This window comes from Sinocyclocheilus grahami, unplaced genomic scaffold, assembly GCF_001515645.1.
Source record: "Sinocyclocheilus grahami isolate Dianchi unplaced genomic scaffold, SAMN03320097.WGS_v1.1 scaffold31.1, whole genome shotgun sequence".
NCBI lineage: Eukaryota > Metazoa > Chordata > Actinopteri > Cypriniformes > Cyprinidae > Sinocyclocheilus > Sinocyclocheilus grahami.
Genome location: NW_015505210.1, coordinates 1,660,234 through 1,682,430, shown reverse-complemented (window position 1 = coordinate 1,682,430; position 22,197 = coordinate 1,660,234). Strand labels below are relative to the sequence as shown.

The following is a 22,197-nucleotide window of genomic DNA, read 5'->3' as shown; positions in this document are numbered from 1 at the left end:
GGTAGCAGTTTTACCCAGCATCCTCGGTTCCAGCACGTGGCAACAAGCGTGTTAGTCACATGAACGGCAGCATTCCCTTTGAAGCCCCCAACCTCTTCAAAGCCCTCACTTTTACACCAGAAGCAGTCACACTCTGTCATCATTCACAAGTTGTGCAGTCCACCTTCACTCTCTCACACGCACCTGGGAATACGTTTCATTCACATTGTCCCCTTAGCTAGCATGAATGGGCCAACGGTGCGATTCACAAACTTGTGCATTCACAATCACCAAGAACAAGAAAGTGAGTTAGCTGTACATTGTAACAAGTCAACATGCTACTAAGTTTCACCCGGACTGAGAAAGGCCTAGGCCAGAGTGGTTTTCAAAGAAAAACTCCTCGATTTGAATGTCAAAGCAAGTTTGTGAGACACAATCGCCCCCATCCCCATGAACAACTGCAGCTCTATTACATAACTGTGCGATTCCCAAACACATTTAGTGTTCTAAGGAAGGATGAAGGGAGCCACTGGAGGACAAGAGAGATGGGGAAGGGGGGGGGTGAAGCTGTAATTCTGGCTTCCTCATGTTGTTCGGTCAGCATCACAACTTGGCTGAGAGAAAGGCCAACCTGCCTCGTTTTCACAGTACACTGCACCAGTCACATAAACTACCGACAAAACTCAACCTGCTTGTTGGGACCAACAATTCTAACTCTCTCTCTCTCAACCCATAGGCCTAAAAACACATTGATGGACTGGAAAAAGATAATGGCTTCTTAATGTAGAGTCGATGAGGTGGATGGAATTCTTTTCCTCAACATTCAAAGTAAAGTGTTCTGAAAGATGGAACGACAAATCATGTCATGTCACCCCTAAAAAATTTTTTAAAAAATTGCTGCTTAATGAAAATTAAGTATTTCTTAAAAATAATTCATGATAAAGTGAGCAAAGGGGTTCGAAATAAAAGATAAGCATGAGTGGGTGTACAATATATATTTATATATAACACACAAATGAAAATAACATTTGCACATACACAATATTTTATAAATATTCTTGCCTTCATACTGGATTACATAATACATTTTAATGCACTAAAATTGACAGTATTAGCATGGGGATGAGAATCCCTAATGAACAGGATTGGAATTATTTAGACAAAAAAAAAAACGGAGAGAGAGAGTCACATCTCACGACTAATAACAATGGTCTAAAAAAAGCCTGTGCTTCTACTGCTGCAAGAACATCATGCACAATAACTAAACCACTGGCTTACAACCTTTACCACAGCGGTGCAGTTCCCAAGGCAGACACCAGGGGTCTCCCGTAAGCGACTCAGGCGAGGAATGCCTGGTTACTACAGGAACACACCACAGGGCCTTTCTTCTCGGTTCTTCCTCATACATTCCTCTTTATGACTCACCTTCAGGGTACTGCAAAGTCAGCACATTATACCTTAAAAAAAAAGATCTTATGATGTGATATCATACCGTCAACATGCAAATGAACGAGTCTGTAAGATGAAGGGGAAGAGGTGAGGGAGACCGCAAACGTGTCAAGGAACCAACAAGACCTGTGCTTCTGGATTGGCAGGAAGAGGAACTAGTTTCCCTTCTCCCAACTGCACTTAGTCACCTCCAACCTGTGAGCGACAGCACACATTAAACTGAACAAGTCCGACTGGTACCCTGCTTTTTTAGTTTCAGGGAGTGGCATTTTTCACCTCCATATTTGACATCACACTGACAGAATGTACGAAGGAAACATTCAAAACGTGAAAGGGAGTGGTGGTGCCTAGTGAGCAAAGGGCCGATTCTTGCGAAACCTACTAGTAAAATGTGCAGGTATATTTCACTCCAAAATTTCCCCAAATTTTAATTGTGGTTATACCTATATTTGATCATTTAGGCTTAATTGAGGAGAAAATATAATATATATACACACACACGTGTGTAGTCAAAATGATATACGTGTGTGTGTGTGTGTGTAAAATTGGAAAGCAAAGTAAATGTTCAAGTAAAATATCAGTATATATTAGATGCAATAAGAATACGTTGGTAATTTTTTTTTAACTCTTTAAAAACAATGTCCCAGTGAAAAATATAAAATAATTTCAATAATTAGGCTGTCTCTCTATGCAAAAATTTGAGAAATAAAAAGATCTACAATTGCTTTGGTCATTGTTATTTACCAATATTTTCCACTTCTCCAGTTAATTTGTTCTTAAATATTGTGTTTATCGATAAATGGCGCTAAATGTGGTAGAAGAAGAAAAACTGCCACCTTTGACACACACTCAACAGGAAACTACATTCTTCACAGATGATCTAACTGGCTGAATGAGGCATATCGGTTTGCAAACAGTTAATACTGGCTTTAAGAAAATAATAGTTGCTTTTACTCACAATATAACGGCTTCTTTAGGGAGTGAAATATGACATGAATATTTTATTAACAGGTGAGATGAACCCAAAAACCTAAAAGGGTTGTGGGATCAAACCTTTGAAGCAGTGATGCCTTCCAACCCATGTTTTTGCAAGACGTACTGTTCAGCTAATGTCATTAGATGGGGAAGAAGAAGAAAAAAAAAGAAAAAAAGAAAAAAAAAAAAGTCCTGAAATGAATCATTGCACTCACTACAGAAGATACTGCGACCCTCAAATCGCGTTGCATGTGCACTACCCAATCCGACCGCTAGGGGCGTTGAACGCTAGTACACCTGCTGCCTAGGCAATATCATAGAAAGACTATGGCATGGTGAGCCATTTCAAAATCTTGAACAGTGTGATGAGTTTTGAAGTAACAGTATTGAGAGTGCGATTGCGTCAGGAGAAAATATTTGTGCTGTACCTCACGCCTTTTGTACATTTAAGCAACACACACAAGTCTCCCCTCACATGCCGCACGTGGTATGGACCCGCATTAGAATTAAGATTGGCGTTTTAAACTGCGTCATGTTGCCAAAACCAACCTCAGTGCCCCAGTGAAGGGATGAAGCGGACAACACCGGCCAAAAAGACATCTGCTTAAGCCGCATTTTACCCACGAAACTGTCAAAGCGACGCGAAGAAGCGCGTTTGTCGGGAAACTGGATAACTGGGTCAGGCCAGGCACATACGATTCAGGAAAAACTTGAAATGCGAAAAATGATTAACAGACGTCTTGGTTATATTGGTTGTATAATACAAAGTATGCGTTTTAAATAAAACATCAAATCTGACAATGGTTTTGTAGCTATAAACTTCATCCAGTTAGTCTATTTTAAAATCCAATTTGTCTTTGTTAAAAATGTCAGGCTGAAATAATACCTGAATGACTCAGAGTGACAAGCTATCTGCGCATAATATATGAATGTATGGCGCAATCAGTCAACCTGAGACACACGTCGGCTCCATTGACCATACGCATAAAATACTAATGCCTCAAATAGTCTGCTGATCTAATCTTTTAACGATTATACATTTATGTGATTGATACAAGCATTCGCCCTTAGTTAACGATAACAAAAATGTGTTCACTTACACCTGATGCGCAAAAAGTAGACATTTTTAGTTCCCCACCAAATCCATGAAGTTCATCTTTATTTAGTTTAAGGCTGCGCCAAATGCGCACCACATTTATCCCACCCATGTCTCTCATTCCCAACGCATGTCGTTCAACTTACCTGCCCATTTCCCCAATTTGGGAGAGAGTAGATCCCCGTTTCCCAGCACCCATATCCTAAAGCCAGTGATGATCTTGTACAGCAGCCACAGCGCCAGCGAGGCCGTGATAAGTGCACCGACCCAGAAGAGCGCTCTCTCGGCAGGCTGTAGCGTCTCCACCACGTTAAACGACTCCATGTCTACGGCTGGCTGTGCGTGGTGAATTACCTGCAAAATTAGCCGTCATGCACTGCTTTAATAAAGCTTCAATGTGTGCGCCTCTTTATAAGCAGGTTGTGGCATCACACCCCTACAACTCCTCTAACATACTAGTCTATCCAGATTTAAGTGCACACCTCCCACATACTCCATGCGAGCCCACGTCCATCGTTGATTGGCTGAAGCTCGCGTCCGTCAACCGCAACTTACCGTTGATTGGCTGTTGTGCGCGTCAATCACAAAGAGCCCATTCTCATTCATTCGGGTGCCCATTTTAATGGGGCGGGACCGAAAACTCTTTTGAGTGAGAAGCGATTGGACAAACATAACGGTAACCTCCATTCAAATAATGTCATTGGTTGTGATTCAGAACTGGTTTTTCTGTTTCAGTCAGGGTTACGAAACCTCCAAACCCACGCGTCCAACGATCACCCCCACACTATTTTATGAATGAAGTTTGCTGCTTATTGGCCACGCGGGCTCCTGTTGTCCCGCCCCTGCTGAGCAGTCACTGAGAGTCTATTTGTCGGCACGAACGCCAGTCACATTCATTCACCGGCGCTGTCACACCAATGAGTCATACTTTGTGGGAAAAAGACGGACAAGCTTATTTGCTGCATTTGAGTTCGATAGGCACATGTATGACTCAATTTCCAATTTTCCTGACCACGGCTCCATTTCCAAAAGCACACAAAACTTTTGTATATTAAGGAAAACCGCCTAAACACACATTCGGTTTGTTTTCACAGTGTAGGACACAAAGTAAAAACCATTAATGTATTTTGAATATTGCAAAGACATCGTATAAAGAATAAAAAGTGTACATATACATACATAGTTACATACAGAGCCATACAGCATATAAATGCTTAGCCATATACACATAACCAAGCAAAATTACTAATGATAGAACCCCTTATAATGATCCACATCACATGATATTCATTTACAGTGTCATATTTAACAGTATTTTTACACTTGTGTGTGTGCGTGTGTTGAGGACTAAGTGTTTCTATAATAGTAAAATAAAACTGTTTTATGGTGATTAGAGCAATCATTGAAAATAATGTGAATAAAGTAAAAAATATCAATATAAAATAATGTAATGTAAAACATAAACACCAATAACGATCCTCCAGTTCTACTTAGTAACAAGTGATACGTCGTTGGATGGGGAAGCAATTGATATTTTACACCGTGAATAGCGAATAACCCACGTTAAGATGATTTTAAAAGCATATTTTGGGAAACTCTGCTTGTTTTATCATGCAGACCTGCTTATTATTTATATTCAATCAAACGGTGAACCTCCTCCACATGAAACTACAATTACCACACAGCGCTGCGACGAAACATCGCGAGAACTGTCGGCGAGAGTAACGCGGAAGAGAGGATGGTTATGTAAACACATAGGCACGTAGTAGATATGCAGCTGAGCAACCTGTGAAAATACAGCGTAAACTGTTGTGAAACACATTTTAATCGACTTACACATGCATGCAGGTACGAAAACGACGCGCGAGTGTTGTAAGCGGCGAAACTCGCGTCCAGACGGATGTTTTGCTCTTGGCTCGGTCCTAGCTTGTCAGCTTGACATTCAGTCAGACTACTACACATACTGGAGCACTCCAACACATCACTCGCGACCCGAAACTTAACCTCAAATATAAGCCCACCGATACGTGAATAATTCAAGTAACACATGTAACATGTAAACCACATGCTGTTTAGTAGAAAAAAGCATTGGCGTCGTCAAGAAAAACATTTTAATGTGTGTATTTTTAATTGTAAGATACTCTGGCTGTGTAAGCCTTTCTCTCTGTGTATTGCCCCCCTCACGCTACATTTGTCTTTTTTATATCCGAAAGGCTCTAAACACACAACGTTTTCAATATGTCACAAATTGGTGTTCAATTTTCCAGTTTCCCCACACTTAAAAACAGACAAATAAGCAAGCAGACTCTAAAATAACTCCAAACATTTTATTTTCTCTGACATGGAATAGACAATACAGAAAGCAAGCAGTCTGATGACAAAATACGTGATTCATAACTTTGTCACGTGAACGATAAACTTCCAGCTTTTAGCTTTTGCAACATAATCACATCATATATTTCTCACACCACATGTACAGCTTGTTTCATGTAATGAAATAGCTAAACAATTAGTCCGGGTCGAATCGTTAATGAAGCATATTTTTCTCTGTGCCTAACCTAACTATACAGAAATGACATTCAAATACTCAGAAATGCAGAACTCGCACGTTACGTTTTTACGTCGTCCACACGGCAGCAACCACACTTGACTCGTTTAACTCAATTCAGCTCAAACTGTTAAGCACATTTTGGGTTGTATGATATACAATAACAGCAAAGCAGAGAATACTATAATTATGAAGCAATAAAAATGCACGTAAGGCACAAGCAATCCGATACATAGTGCATTAACAGTGTTATTTTTTGTAGGCTAATTATTATACTACAAATAATAACTGATGCAAAATCTAGATATTTTACTTTAACTTTTGCTTAGACGAACCTTAAAACATACAATTTCGACATCAGACACACACTCTCTCTCTCTCTCTCACACACACTCTGTCACACACACACACACACACACACATTTCCTCTCACTTAACAAATTATATATTCCAGCTTTCAGTCCTCGACACTCACTGATCTACCACATACATTTAAGAATAACTCCTATATGCCTATAATCTTTATTCTTTAATTTAAACATATTTATTTTCCCCCTTTCTGCAGGACCCAGCCCCTTTGACCCTTAATAATTCCAACAAGTCACATTTCACATTTACTGTGGTCAAAATGCTCCCTCAACACTAGTTACGAAACCTTATTACATATATACGATATAATAAACATATCTAGCGAAAGAACTAATAATAAAAACAGCATTATTTGAGTCCTAAGCTCATTTGGGCCGTGGGAGTGATCCGTTAGCAGCAGCAGAGCGTGCTCCAACTCTCCGTCTGTAGCTTCATACAACATGTTAAACAAACTATTAAGATCTCACAAATATGTAACCCTAACAATTATAAAGCACCACAAGCTAAAAAAAACTCGCGCCTGTAATTTTCACACAAGTCTACAGACGCTCGCGTTACGCACACGTTCTTATTATCACAATCACAACAATTCCATTTGAAGCTACATATAGGCTATAATTTAATTAGAACAAATAAGATTAAATCAGTCTGTGTTTGCCTTCACGTCTTTGAGAATTAAAGCAACACAACTCGACACAAGCGTTCACGTGCATCTTGTTTATACAGTTTCACTCATTTAGGTTAATAATCACAACAAATGTATCTATACATGGGTTTATGTGCAAGTAAAAAAAATGTAAAGCTCAGATACGTACTATATCATTTTCATATTTCCTTACGTCTCACAGCTCATGCGTCTCAGACGTCTGTGCACGTGACAACGTAAGCAAGTCCAGGTCATTTATTAAACCCAAGTAGTTTACAGACAGATATTGCAAATACCTGACGATGTTATGTTGTTCCTACAAAGTAATCAACTTGCTGAATATCCATTTACAGGTGTAAAGCAGTCTAACAGACGTTGGTTTGATGTTGATCTTGTGTGCAGGATACAAGGTAACGTTTTCCCAGATTGTTATCCTATGGGGGGGATATAAAGCACCTTTTAGTATTTTTCAAAAAGATAATATCCTCTGAATCATGAATCATTTATGTATCATTTAAAATAAAATCGCTGATGGCATTATATTGCACTAAAATACATTTTTAAAACATATTTCAAGTTTTTATCACAACTACTACTCATTCATAAAATATATAGAACATTTATAACGTTTATAGCACATTTATAAGCTGAAAATCATTATTTTCACAGCTGAGGCCTTTGCCACACTAGACAGAGTCTGAAAGAGAAAGGATGCAAAAACAGATCAAGATTTATGATTTTATACATCAGCAGTGATTTAAGAACATTTACAGAAAAATAAATATTTGTTTAGGGTGTGTTCTTTAACAATATATATTTTTTCTGCTCACAAACAATATCACACATGCTGCTGCACACACACACACACACACACACACCACAGACATGTATCATGTCCACTTTTATCCTTGTTCATCTCATAAATTTCAAACAACCTTTTCATATTAATCACATCTGTATAGATACCAGTGATTTAAAACATTCTATGTTAGTCCTTCTTTCTTAAACATCTACAATACATAATTTATCAAAATTAATATTTTGAAGCAAACCTGCTCTAAACTACTAAAGTTTCATCATATCTGTGTTTTAGATTAAAATGACAGTCTTTAAAATTATTCTGCGTCGTTTTATTTTATAAAAGAAGCTTAAATGTAGCAAATTTACTTGTAAAGTACGTATGTTTGTTTACTAAACACACACCAAACACATAAATATAAGATTTACATCAAATATATTTACAAAACTATATATTTAGACTTAAAATTGCATTTAAAAGAAAATGTAATAAATATAAATGTAACTAAATTATTTTAAACAATGCTGCACTATATATCTGAATGTCTTTGGCTCGTCTGCCCTGCTGTCTCTTTCTCAAAGCTCATGCATATGTTTCACAACCTCTCAGCCGTGTGCTCACTAACGTACACACACATCCAGCCCTCCACATGTGCTCAAACAATCACACACAAGCCTTCTGTGCATATTTACACACACACTCGCATTTACACACTCATATATATATGCATTCACACACAAGCGGATTTAGGGCCTCGAAACAATCACATAAACCTTACAACACAAACACACACATCCATGTGCGCTCTTAGGTATGTAAATACACACACACTTATATTGTCAGTACAATTGACAAAAAACACACACATGGCCCTTTAGACACACACTCACTCATACGTACATTCATATTAACACAAAACATTTTGCACACACACACAGAGGCCTTGCGATAATGATACAAAGCTTTCTGATATACACTTACACACACTTTTTGTTCGAACGCAAAATACACACACTTAATGTCTGTAAAACAGCCAAAACATGCTTTACCCTCATTATCGAACATATATACACACACTCACCAATACGTATATATCTGTGCATGAATTAAAACGTACATTCAAATGTTCGGTTTTGCAAACACACACAGACCTTAAAATAATATACAAAGCATTCTGACACACACTAACACATACACATAACCATGCTTTCATATTAATGTGCACATAGACTCACACACACTCACTTTATCTGTCGTATTCTTGAACATTTACACAATATACTGTATATGCATAAATGTGCACAAGATATTTGATACACACATAAATGTATTAAAATAATGCATTCTTTAATACTTACACACACGCACATTCCCTTTGCACTCATTTTAGTACATAAATGTGCACACATCACTATTACCATGGTATATTTGCATATTTCACACACACACACACACACACACACACACACACACACAGCTTTTTTAAACTAACACATACACACATTTCTTACGCATTCTTGCTGATACACAATCATGTACACACACTCCATCTCCATCTGTATATTGACTAAACACACATCTGCCTTTACATTCTCTAACAGACGTATACATACACACACAAGACATCTTACACACGCATCCACAATCCACAAAGCATTCTGACACCTGCACACACATTCCCAGTGCATTTTGTGTGGGTACAACCAAACATATGACACAAGCAACACATCTCACAGTTATTTGTGGGCACTGGATACAGATCTGGCCTGCTCAATGAAAATCTGCTCATGACAGTCATAAAAACGACTTCACCATGGTCAAATGTGTTTCCTGAGACCCCCCTAATACTTCCCTCAATACATACAGACTATTTAAGGGGTACAATATATAAGTTAAGTTTTAAGTTTAAGATTTTATCAATATAAAATCAAACAAAATGATAACAATTAGCTTTACAGCATCATTCAAACTGTATATATACCTAATAATAATAATCTATGCTGAAACTTGATATGCAGCAAAAATTATTATTATATATAAAATATTCCAGTGTATCAAGTACCACTGAGTTAGCATGCTTGTACATCTAATGTGGTTATACGTCAGTCTGCTCAGTCTTACTGGCTCTACATTCATATACAAAAAAAAACACACACACACACACAAAAAGACCAAAAATAGGGCACACAAGTTATGCAACCCTTTAAAAACTTGTGAGACGGCTTAAAAATACAGATCTGGCCTGCTCAATGAAAATCTGCTCATGACAGTCATAAAAACAACGTCACCATGGTCAAATGTGTTTCCTGAGACCCACCTAATACTTCCCTCAATACATACAGACTATTTAAGGGGTACAATATATAATAAGTTAAGTTTTAAGTTTAAGATTTTATCAATATAAAATCAAACAAAATGATAACAATTAGCTTTACAGCATCATTCAAACTGTATATATACCTAATAATAATCTATGCTGAAACTTGATATGCAGCAAAAATTATTATTATATATAAAATATTCCAGTGTATCAAGTACCACTGAGTTAGCATGCTTGTACATCTAATGTGGTTATACGTCAGTCTGCTCAGTCTTACTGGCTCTACATTCATATACAAAAAAAAACACACACACACACACAAAAAGACCAAAAATAGGGCACACAAGTTATGCAACCCTTTAAAAACTTGTGAGACGGCTTAAAAATGTGCATACTACCTCAAAGTCTAGGGTGAAATTGAGTGAGTAGTTCACTGGTTTCTATTACTTTCCATATGATTTGTATAAAACAAGTTTCTACTAACATATTTGTCTTATTTTTAATAGAGTTTTTTTTTATTACTAAAGATGAATAGCTTAATACCAGATACAATACATACTAAGCTTTTTAATAATCTTTTATTGTCAGTTTAGTTGATGTACCATTACAAACTGTGAAATATCAACATTTATACATACACAGGTAAAAATGTATAGCTTTCACTTCAACAAATATATTGTATTAATTTTAACTAATTTGTTCAGCCAACATTTTTGTGCAATGCCTCTGTTTTTGATACATCCCTTCTGGATTGCTGGTTTTAATAGTTTGATTAAAAAAAAAAAACATTTCAAATGTTTTTTAAATTAGCTGTTTAAAAAACTAGCTGTAATGTTTTATATATAAACAATATCCATTTTGTCAGCAAGACTGCAATAATATGATAAGTGTTTCCCTCTGTACGTCATATTTTATGTGTCGTCTGAGCCTGTACTTTCAGACCTGACCTGTCACATTCTATATTGTTTTTTAATATTATATACATGATCAGCGACCACTTAAAAACCTTATTTTTTCTTTTAACACATGTAATAAGGATCATTACTCTTTTGGAAGATTTTTCAATCAAAGCAGACGACGCAAGCATGCAAAAACACGACGGAATGTGTGCTTTGAAGGTTTTGCTCACTTGATTTTTTGACAAAGAAAAAGATTTGTACATTTCTAAAGGTGATTTTATGACATTATATGCTCAAAAAACTGAATTCTGCTTTTTTCCATATTCCTTGTTTCATGCCGATTCGTGCTATTTTTGAACAATCTCTGTAACTGATTCACTTTTGCAAAATAATTTCTTAAATTTACACATTTGATGAGTCAAGATTTGCTGGTCACTGAGTTTCACTCATCAGCAAAGTCTAAGGTGCGAATGGATGTTATAGCACAGAAAGTGCGTTTTGCATTACAACTTATTTGAGTGCGGGACACTCCCATGCTTCCCTGTAGATGTTTTTGGGTCTAAATAGGTGTCGGTTGATACCTTGTTTATTGGTAAACCCCTCCTTTTTCCCCCATCAACTTCCATGCCTGTCAGCCTTCCCTCTCCTTCCATGAGGAGCACAGTCAGTTCACTTCACATCTCACTTTTGCATAGACCTCCAGTCATCAGCAGATTTTCTACAAATAAAAGACACAAACATTAACTAAGAAACCCCAAAAAAACATCCAGACATGCAGCCAAACATAAATGCACACCCCCACACACACAGTGTCTAAAATCTTTATTTGTGCTAAAATTGTTGATTTAAAAAATAAATAAATAGTACTGACATTTAATACGTAATAATGACTATTTTTGTATTGTTTTAGTTGATTGTATTATAATATATTTGATTATTTTAGATTTTAGATTATTCTGTACGTACATGATTGTGTTCTAACACTAAAGTTAGAATTTTTTTTTTCCATTCATAGAACAAATTACAATCTTAGGTTATATTTCATAAACACACTTTTATATCAGTACACTTTATTTAAATCTATATGACTGGCTGTGAAATACTAAGAGCAGTTCATCATAGTGAGATATTTTTAAGAACAGCCCAATTTTAATGGACGTAAGCTTATTTTTTAATGAAAAGCTATTTTTTCGGTGCCATTTAGTGCTGTTTAGGTAACTGAAAGCTTCAGACTCACATTTAAATTAATATATTTTACCAAAAGATTACATTTAAAAACTGGAATTAACTGGGAATATATATAAACAGGCATGAACTGCTTTTGCACTGGTTATGCAGAGAGCAGATTTATGGCAAGTGAATGCGTGAACGGGTATTTCTGTGCCAGTGAGGTCATGCCATGTTAACATGACAGGACCACCCTCTTAGGAACAAGCAGACACTCCCCTTCCCTAAAAATTCCGCCCGGAACTGACTCATCCCTCACACCTTCCCTGACTCATCCATGTATGGATGGAGGGAATGTGAGAAAAGAGGGAAAGAAGGGACGGGGGGCCACATATGTAAATATCCCTCTTGTTAGTCCATGCAGGCATCATTCCATAAGTATTATTTGTTGTTACGCCAGGCTAATGTTGACATCCTGTTCCTGTGGACTGATTAAACAGACAGTTAAAGTTTAAAATCTACTACATCTCATATGTCATTTTGCAAACAATTTAGGAAAGTCAAAGAATGAGGTAAAAATGATTTAAATGGTATTGGTGTATCACCGTATCATAATGAAATATTTGTGAGGACATACTTTTAGAACATGTTTTGACATAACATGTCCTCCTCAGATTGGAAAATAATACATTGAGAAAGACCCGAGGGGATGAGCTAAGGGGAAAAAAAGGGTAAAACAGTGAACAACATGAAAAAACAGTATGCTGTTTAATAACTGCAACATCATATTTTTAATCATAATAGATAATGGAAGTTGTAAATTGTTTGTGATGCTTTTAAGTTGTTTTTATTTTTATAGCCTGATTTAGATTGTGGTTATTAATAGTTTAACGTGAATTTGTGAGTGTTAAAAAGAACTCAATACCGTTTAAAGATAAAGAAAAAATTAAAGATAAAAAACAAACAAACACATTATTTGTTTAGAAAAAATAAGCACAATTTAAATCTAACATCTAACACTGAACAATAGGGTCTTTTCTCTGAGATGCGCATCTTTAATAAGTTAAAATTGACTGGGTGAGAATACCGGGTGACGTCTTTTGCTCACCCTGTTAATCAATTAAGAAACCTATATCTAATTTATCAAAAAAACATAAAACAGTGTTTGAATTCATTCTTCAAAGAGAGAGACATATAAAAACATATATAGCCATGAGTGAAGTATCTCTCTAAGAAAAAAATTACCTGTGTGTAGTGCTGGTGAGATCTGAATGCATCTCAAGTCTCAGACTACAGGTATATAAAAAAACAAACAATATATATAAATATGAGATATTATAACAATAATGTCGATATTTATTTTAATGTAATGTAATATTTATTTTGATAAGTGTTTAAACCTGCAATTTAAATAGACTGTTAAATGAAAATAGCCCATGGTAACCGGTGTTGCAGTCCATCTCTAGCTTCACTAAAAATATGAAATAGTGTCTGTTAAGTATGACTTATATACAGAAAATGTACCAAATAATATTTGCGATTTTACAGTACAGTAATCTGTAAGTATTCCTTTTAAAATCTGTATTAAAACTCTTTGTCTCAGGTTGTGTGTCAGCATCTCAACATTATGTTGTGAAATTTCTGCTGGGAGGTTTAAAAGGTTTATAGTGTTTAAAGACCAAATCAAACAATATTGTGGCACTAATTCCAAAAAAGAAAGACATAAAAAATTAAAAGAAGCTTGGATAATTTTATCTTCCAAGGTCTTTCATACCATCCAGCCTGTGTTAATAATGCCCTTAACTCTGTAGGTTATAAATATTTTCATGATACATTTATATTTTTTCCATTTAACAAACAAATGAAAAGAATCCTTGTACATTATTCTATACTAACCTGCAATGAGCAATACTGTTAAAATACTTCTGAAAGTCACACACTAAGATCCTTAACTCCACAGAAAACTAAAACTCTTGACGAGCCACTGCATATAAAAAAAAATTTCCACTTACGTAGCTTCATTTTTTATATTTTGCAGCTCAACGTAATATCTCATATAACTTCAGTGGTCATTTCAATTAAGACATTCAATACAAGTCTGTGTAATATAAGTAACGGCATGCAGTGAGAGCTAAAACATACACAAAAACTAACAAATATTTTTAGGTACTTTTGTTGTACTTAAAAACACTTAAATACCTTTTTTATTTTTAAAACTATCTACATATGTGTACAGATATTAAATCACATATGTGCATATGTGTCTATGCACATATCAAGTACACTTACACTTCTGAGAATGTATTTGCATTCTACCTAATTGTTAAAGCAATACATATTTAAGGTATATTAAGCATAAATATATAATCATACATATCAATTCACAATAGAATAAATCATGCTGTATTTACCATAAGCAATACCAATAAAAGTCTTCATATGCTTTTCTATCAAAACTTAAAATTTCCACATGTTAAACTAAAAGAAAGACTTTTAAATGATCATGTAATTGTCCTGATACACACTATACAGGGCACCACACCCACCTTAGTGACTTTCAGACTGTTTAACTGTAAAGTACAACTGGAGCACATAAGACATTACACAGGCCTGAAACCGTTGAATACAACAGTTTGATAGGCATAAAAATAACAAAGAAAAAACCTTCAACTGTTAAAACCTTGTATTACTGGGAAAAAAATCCTGTGCCTGCTGCAGTTTCAAGCGCTTACTGACAGACAATGGCACGAACAGAGGCCACTCTCGCAAAGGGCTGAGACAGAAAGAATGAACTTACGACGCCGGTGACGTCACAAGCAACACCGTCAGGGATCATACTGTGAGTCGAGCTGTTCATTTCACCCTCCGTACTTGACACGATGGATGCCTCAAGTTCTGTCCTGCCCTGTGCACAAAGACAAGAGCACAAAGTTGTACATAAATAACAGTGGGGTCGTTTGAATGCGCAGTTTGGGCAGTTTAGCAGCTTCTGAAAAATATACAAGGCATGTTTGGTGAACAAGGAGTTGAAAAGAGTTGGGAACAGTAAAATGGGGTGAAAAACAAATGAGAGCATGGAAAAGCCCTTCGCAGCTGCATCGTGCCATTCAGTCCACACAAAAAAACAAGTTTTGTGCACTTTTTCAAATAAGTTTAGATACGCAGAGCACGAGAATATGTTTCACTCACTTTAGAGTCTACGGAACCAAAGCGACGCACACGGACGTCACGAAACTTTTCATTACATGCATGTAGACAGTACAAAAAGTCATATAGGTCAGTAAACTTGTAATAACAGTAATTGCTGGCTAAATGTATTAGTTTAGAAAAAAGTTTCTTGCACTTTTTCGACCACTTGGAATTTAACCCCTCATGCAGAAAACTCGAAAATCTCGTGAAACCGAGCAGAAATGATTGAAACTATTGAAATAAGTTCAGTGAACAGAAATAAACATGCTGTTTTAGCAAACTAAAGAAAACAATTTCACAATGCACATGCTCGGCGTAGGAGCTTCCTCCTGATGCTGTTCATACAATATTATAATAGTTCTAAACCAATTTAATCACGGATTCTTACAGTCAAATATGATGTAATGATTTAAATTTATTAGGCCACCAAAATCCGCGTTAGTATATTTTTCATCCAAACACTAAATCAACCTTCTGTCTCAGCTCGCCTCTTTTGAGTGAGCATCAAATCAATCACTTGAATCAAAAAAACATGTTCAAACTCAAAACGAACACTTACATTACTGCATTTCACAGTTTAGCTATCAGCAAAGAGGATTTTTAATTTAACGATTTTGTAATGTTTGACCATAACGTCGAACTAATTTTCTTTAAGTATGAGCAACTTTTTCAGGCCTTTAAGCTTATCGGGGGGTGGGGGGGGGGGAATTAGGCTACATGAAATGCAAAACTCCATGAAGTTAAAGTTTTCTAATATTTTTTAACCAATTTCAAGAGGACCTCTTCTCTACGTCATTTTTAATTGCTCTAATTTTATAACCATATAATCAAAGGAATGCATCTATGCAATAATGTGAGGGAACACATACGATTGAGACTAAATTAATGTTTGTCTGACCTGAAGGAATTTAGGGTTGTCGTCACTAAGAGACTTTGGAGCCTTTTCCAAATACTGTAGCCTATAATAGGGGCATTTGTGTTTGCACTTCCTCTCGCATATAGGATAGGGGACAGGTGAGTGTCACCGAAAACAGGAAATGACTTATGTGGTACTTAGGGGACCTGACTTCAATATTGTAGTGACACGGATCACGTCACTTCTCAGTTGCTGAGAATTTCTCAATGGACTGTATCTGCATGGCATAAAATCTTTATCACCCAATGTGTCTACATGTTATATCCTGTGTGTGCATAGGTGTGTCATATTTCATTGAGGTGTCATATTTCCAAAATACTGTGCGTGTGTGTGAGAGAGAAGGAACGAGGGTGTGTGTAAAAAGAAGGAAAGAAAAGAAATAAAAGAAAAAAAACGATGAGGTTGGGTGAAACCTTGTTGTCTTTGGGCACCTATGGTGACGTGCTCTCTTCTCTCTCTCTCTCTCTCACACACACACACACACACACACACATTGGCACTATGTCAATGGGCTGATATTTTAATTTTAAACCCGTGTAGAACTATAACTGCGTCGGGAAGGGTTATACAGCTTATATGTTATTGCGAACAGGGTGGGGTCATTTCAACATTGTTTGGCTTCTAAGTGAATAGCACACTAACGAGATGCCCCCTTCTCTCTTTCCCGAATGGACCACTGTGTTTTCCCACGTGCAAACTGGGAGGCTCGTTGGTGGAACTGGGGTTTTGTTTGGGTGACTTTTTGTAATCGTATTAAAGAGAGTAAATATTCTGGCAATGGAGACGCCAGATAACTCTCGACAGGGAGGGATCTTAGACTTTGGGGACGTAAGTGGGAGAAAAGTTCGGCTTTACATTTGAACCGCAACACAGTGATGACATATTTTTGGGTAAAAAGAACAAAGTATTTGTAGAAAATAAATACAGTAATAATAATAATGATAATAATAATAATAATAATAATGCAATCATTTAATCCACGCAGCGGATCAGTCGGTGAATGCGCCTTCCGCAAATGCTTTTTGGGGTAAGGGCTTCCCAGCTAGATACTTATGAACAGCAAGCCCAGACCGCAAAAAGATTCGCGAAAGACAAATCGCAGTCTGAAGTCCGTGACATCAAACAGTGACATCCAGGTGGCTTGTGCATGGCTCTGGTTTCCCATTCCTATTGTGTCCAGACCGCGAAGCCCTTTTCCGTGGCTGAACTGTATCCAACTCATTCACATTCTACGAGCATGGGAAGCTTTGAGAGCAGCCAGCATCCAAATGCCTGTATTCTGAGTGCGAGCGCTGTCCGTGGTTCTGAATTCACTCCTTCCCAGTAGTTTATTTTCGCTGGCTTTTGTAGTCGCTCGTGCCTACCGACGTGCGCTACGATAATTGCATCTAAACAAAGACACAAATGTGATAGAGCGACCATTGAACTCGTTTCTTTTCGCCTCGCCGTTTTGTTGCTACTATGAAATACATCCTCTGGTTCGTGATGCCGGAGAATCGAGCAGATGAAGCGCTCTTGGTGAGGAGAGAGCAGTCTGTAATCTGCTCGCAATAAATAGAGAGCAGCGAGAGATCTTATTGGCGCAAACAAAAAATCGTCATCCACCAATCGGTTTCTTGCTCATATAGGGACCCCCCTTTTTGAAAAAAAAGAGAAAGAAAGGGGAAACCAAATTGTATCTTAGTTGGCGCAAGTGACCAGAAATATTCCGTTTAAGACAATAACATTAAATGTTTTTATCCTTTTTTTGTTTTGAAGCCGAATTCGTTCGCCATGTCACGTTTCAAAATGGGTTGCCACGTCTCTCGCACACCATGTCGGGGTGGCGTGCATTCATGTCTGCAAGTACAGCGACATGTATCCATTCAAAACAGACATTAGGGTCGTTTTCAAAACGATTAACATTTTGGAGGCGTCGGGTTCTAACGTGCATGTAAAACAAAGCAGCACATCGCCAGCACGACGACAACAACACGACAGGCTTCTGAGGTAATTTCATTGCATGACCACAGAGAGTTCACTGGCTGATACCACTCAGTGAGGACACGGGGGTCTCTAAACTATCAGCAGAACATAACAAATTCTATACATTACAGTTGCATCATCGCCTGCGGGCACAACAAACTGTGGTTTTTTTTTACAAAAAAAATGGTGCGTTTCTAAGCGATTGGCATCAGAAGAACGTTACATAAATTTTCAACATCCAAATTTACAACAACAACAACATTTTTTTTAAATGCATCAACAGCAGTCAATTTCTCACAACTTGAGGAAAACAAGTAATAAAAGCATGACAACACATCAAAAGTGTGATCCCTCTGGCATCTATTTTGGCCAATATCTCAATCCAGCTGTGGAATGTGACTTCATTTCACTTACCCGTGAAGTTCTTTTCTTGCATCCATGCGATCATTTGTCAAAATTGTTAAAGAGTGACTCTTCTTGGAACTATGCAAGAAACTATACGAAGTGGGAGGGTCACGATCTATATCTGGACCCCCCCCCCCAAATCCCTCCCTCCCCCCAGTTCAAATTCATCCCGAACCAAGATCTCCCCCCTCCCTTCCCCTTAATCACTGATATTCTTCTTGCGCCTTCGTGGTGCAAGGGGAGGTTGAGGTGGCTAGGCAAAAGAGATATGGCTTGAGATGTAACAGGTGTAAAAAAACAAAAAACAAAAATAAATCCAAGCCCAGATGCCACCATTATGAGGATTTTATTTGGTGGTCGCATCATTCGCGGACGTCTCTACTCAGTCACGATTCTCCCCCTTCTGTCTGCACCGCACAGCGACTGCATCTCCTGACGCAGCCAACGCGCACATATTACTCACTATAGCAGTCACGACTCGGATAAAACCGTGTTTCGACTAAAATTACAACGCCAGCATTGACTTAAGAAGATCTTGCTATGTCTGGGATAGATGTATAGAGAGCCACAGTGTTTTTGAAAAGGTCAAGGTAATGAGTTTTTTTTCTGCAAAGATCCGCGGTCATTCCTGGACTCACTATGGCATGTACGGTTTTAAGTATTTAAGCGAACTCACATGTAATTTTTTATTTTGAATACATATACATGACCATTTAAACCCTCTGAAACAATTCGAAAAATACTGTCTGCTAACGCTTAAGGCACTTGCGCACGCTGCAGGATTGAAGTTAGGCGTTTATTAAGAGATGCTTTGATTAAAACAACACTGGCGATCACAACGGGATTGTTTTGCGCAACTGCACAAAACCGTTAGTTTTGGCACAAGACCAGTATTATAGTCCACAGCAATAGAAAACTGTCGATTGCAGTACTGTATAATGAAAATGACGTGGGCGGAAGAGTAATCCTTGTGAATCCGCCTATAGCTACACAGTCTCGAGCAGTCTCGATCTGATGGAAGTGTTCAAACAACGCACGCGGGAACATTGCACAAAAAACAAAAACAAAACAAACAAAAAACAAAAACAAACAAAAAAACCATTAAGCTGTATTTTGAGAACGTGTGCCGAGTGGCATCCCTTTCTCGGGTGATGGCCAAAACAGGGCTGACCATTTAAGGGCGATATTGGATGCATGGAACCCCTTGACGCCACACCAGGGCTTCCCTCGTCTGCTGTTGCTGGTGATTTTCCTTTTGGCGCGGCGTCTTCCACCTATATTTATTAGCCTATTTTCCTCTTCGCATATTTTGAGAGATATGTCCCCTCACTCTTCTAGTGTTATCGGTTTCCATTCACACTCTCAGCTGTAGCGAAGAGGCAAAAAACGACTCAACAGCGCCGTCAGACAAAGGAGTTTGGATTTGGATTTCACTTATTTACCATTCGCGAGATTCCTGCTCTGAAGAGAGAGTGGTTTATTTCATTTTTAACAAATGGATTAAAACAAAACACCTGTTTGAGAAGTGCACACAGTATGCGTGAAACAAATGGTCGGTGCAGGGAATGGCACGTTACTCGATGCATGCAAGAAATCGTGCAAAATATCAAATAAACATGTCATCAAACCAAAGAAATCATCGAGAATGTGTACTTACCAGTACAGGAAGCCCTGACTGAAAGCAGGGAGAACACAGACAAGAGTATAAAAACAACAAGCAAGATGAAAATCAAATACTGCGCTTGATTCATATCTATCCTTAGCAACACGTCCAAGTTTTCTCAGAATCGCAGTCCTTTTTATACAAGTGATACCCTCTGCCTATTTCTGGATCACGATCAAACACTGATGCTATTTTTAGCCCCCAGTAAGAAAAAAACACACTCACAAAGACATCGCTCAGGAGCGTTACGTGGAGTGCATGTAATGTACATTAATTTTGCCTCTCCAACTCCATCTGACTCGCCTCCGATGCATCGCTGCAGTGATTTTTTTTTCAAACGAACTGCTTCAGTGCCCCTCTCTCTTGTGGGCTAAATATTTCTTAACGGTTCGCTTTCTCAGCACAAGTTGCTCTCGCTCTCCTCGTTGCTTTATGTTGCTCACCATCCTCTTTATTATACGCGTCTTACGCGGCGTGTCTCCATGCAACTTTAGCTTGGAAACTCGGGACGGATTCGCTGCTCATAAAAAACACACGCACGCACGCACGCACTCACTCACTCACTCACTCACTCACACACACACACAGAGACACACAGACGGACACGCGCGCGCAAACAATCGTAATCAGTCGCACTGCGAGCGGAATATGTTTTGTCTTTAGAGCAGTACACAAACGATGATAAATAACGCTTGCAGAATCTCTCTCTCTCTCTCTCTCTCTCTTTTTTTTTTTAAGGCTGCGTCAGTTACTAGGCATTGACGTCACGTTTAGGTTCTCCCACTTCACAGTCTATGGCTGCTGATTACAACCGTCCCTGTTGTGCTCGCAGACAGCCTCGCACTAATGAAAATGGCTCGGGGAGATGAGTGAAAGACGGACAGTGTCCGCGCTACAAGTGACCACAACCCCGGCTTCCCAGAGCGAAACCACTCCTTACAGTCGCCAGGCATCGTGAAAAACTCATTTGCCAATGGATTCCGTGGCAGATGCGCACCACTAGCCTATATATGATCTTTAAGCCCGGTAGTTGCTTTGCACATGTTAGGGTTCTTTTGCGTACAATGTTTAGGGAGATGGAAAAGTTGGTGTTGCTGGGGTTGCCTCGTTTATATGAAGAGGTGTGTGTAATATTTTCAATTTAAGCTTTAAGTCAATGCAATGTTACAAACGACCGCGCAATAGTCACAGAAAGACTGTGGCTTCTAAACCTGTCGAATTGCAAAGCATAACACTAAAAGTGAACGTGCAGAACACAAAGTACACTAATTTGGCCAGTGCGGTAGAAACATAAGGGGGGAAATTCGCGCGTCTTGCCGCAGGGTGTCGCCAGACTCCATTCGACAGCTGCTAAAACTAGTGGCAGTTCACTTAAAACTGATTTGAAAATCTTCTTAAAATAGTATTTTACTCTTTGTGTCGTTATTTATTAAATTACTTATTGTAATGATCAAAACATGGCACAAGTCACGCGAAGTTTATGTTTTTGCGATTCGAGTGTCTCTGTCCGTGGTGCTGAAATATAGACTCTACTATAGCATCAAGCTTTATGCAGTGTTTTCCCGACAGACACGAACTTTAAATACATTTCATGCACGCAAAGGCTGTTTATACTATATTAAACACATGAAGACACCATTTCATCGCCCTGACATGTTAGCTACAAGTGTATGAATGAACACAAGCTCCTATTCATAAAACAACGCGATGTACTGCGATGTGCAGGGATAATCCTACCTTCGCGAAACATGGGATGTCCCGGAGTGTTGTCGGACTCCTGCTGCTAATATGGGAGGATCATGAATGAGCGGG

The 22,197-nt window shown here is 38.0% G+C and overlaps 1 protein-coding gene and 1 long non-coding RNA gene across 4 annotated transcripts in view; both read right to left on the bottom strand.

The window, feature by feature from the left end:
- Positions 1 to 3,945, bottom strand: part of hsd17b12a (hydroxysteroid (17-beta) dehydrogenase 12a) — a 17,216-nt gene extending 13,271 nt beyond the window's left edge. Inside the window, exon 1 of one of the 2 annotated variants that reach the window (XM_016260366.1) lies at positions 3,646 to 3,945. In XM_016260366.1, the coding sequence (XP_016115852.1) occupies positions 3,646 to 3,823 (178 nt within the window). In that variant the 5' untranslated portion in view covers positions 3,824 to 3,945. Of the gene's footprint in view, positions 1 to 1,266; positions 1,408 to 3,645 lie in introns of those variants that run through there. The other variant, XM_016260374.1, reaches the window with a different exon arrangement.
- Positions 3,946 to 5,839: 1,894 nt separating this feature from the next.
- Positions 5,840 to 22,180, bottom strand: LOC107573885 (uncharacterized). Of its 2 annotated transcripts, none has more exons than XR_001607589.1 (5): positions 22,123 to 22,180; positions 20,380 to 20,397; positions 15,045 to 15,152; positions 11,662 to 11,798; positions 5,840 to 7,496 (listed from the first exon to the last, which is right to left on the bottom strand). It is a non-coding gene; the product is annotated as an uncharacterized lncRNA (long non-coding RNA). The 2 variants fall into 2 exon arrangements; XR_001607592.1 differs by lacking the exon at positions 22,123 to 22,180 and adding an exon at positions 20,611 to 21,023.
- Positions 22,181 to 22,197: the final 17 nt, after the last annotated feature.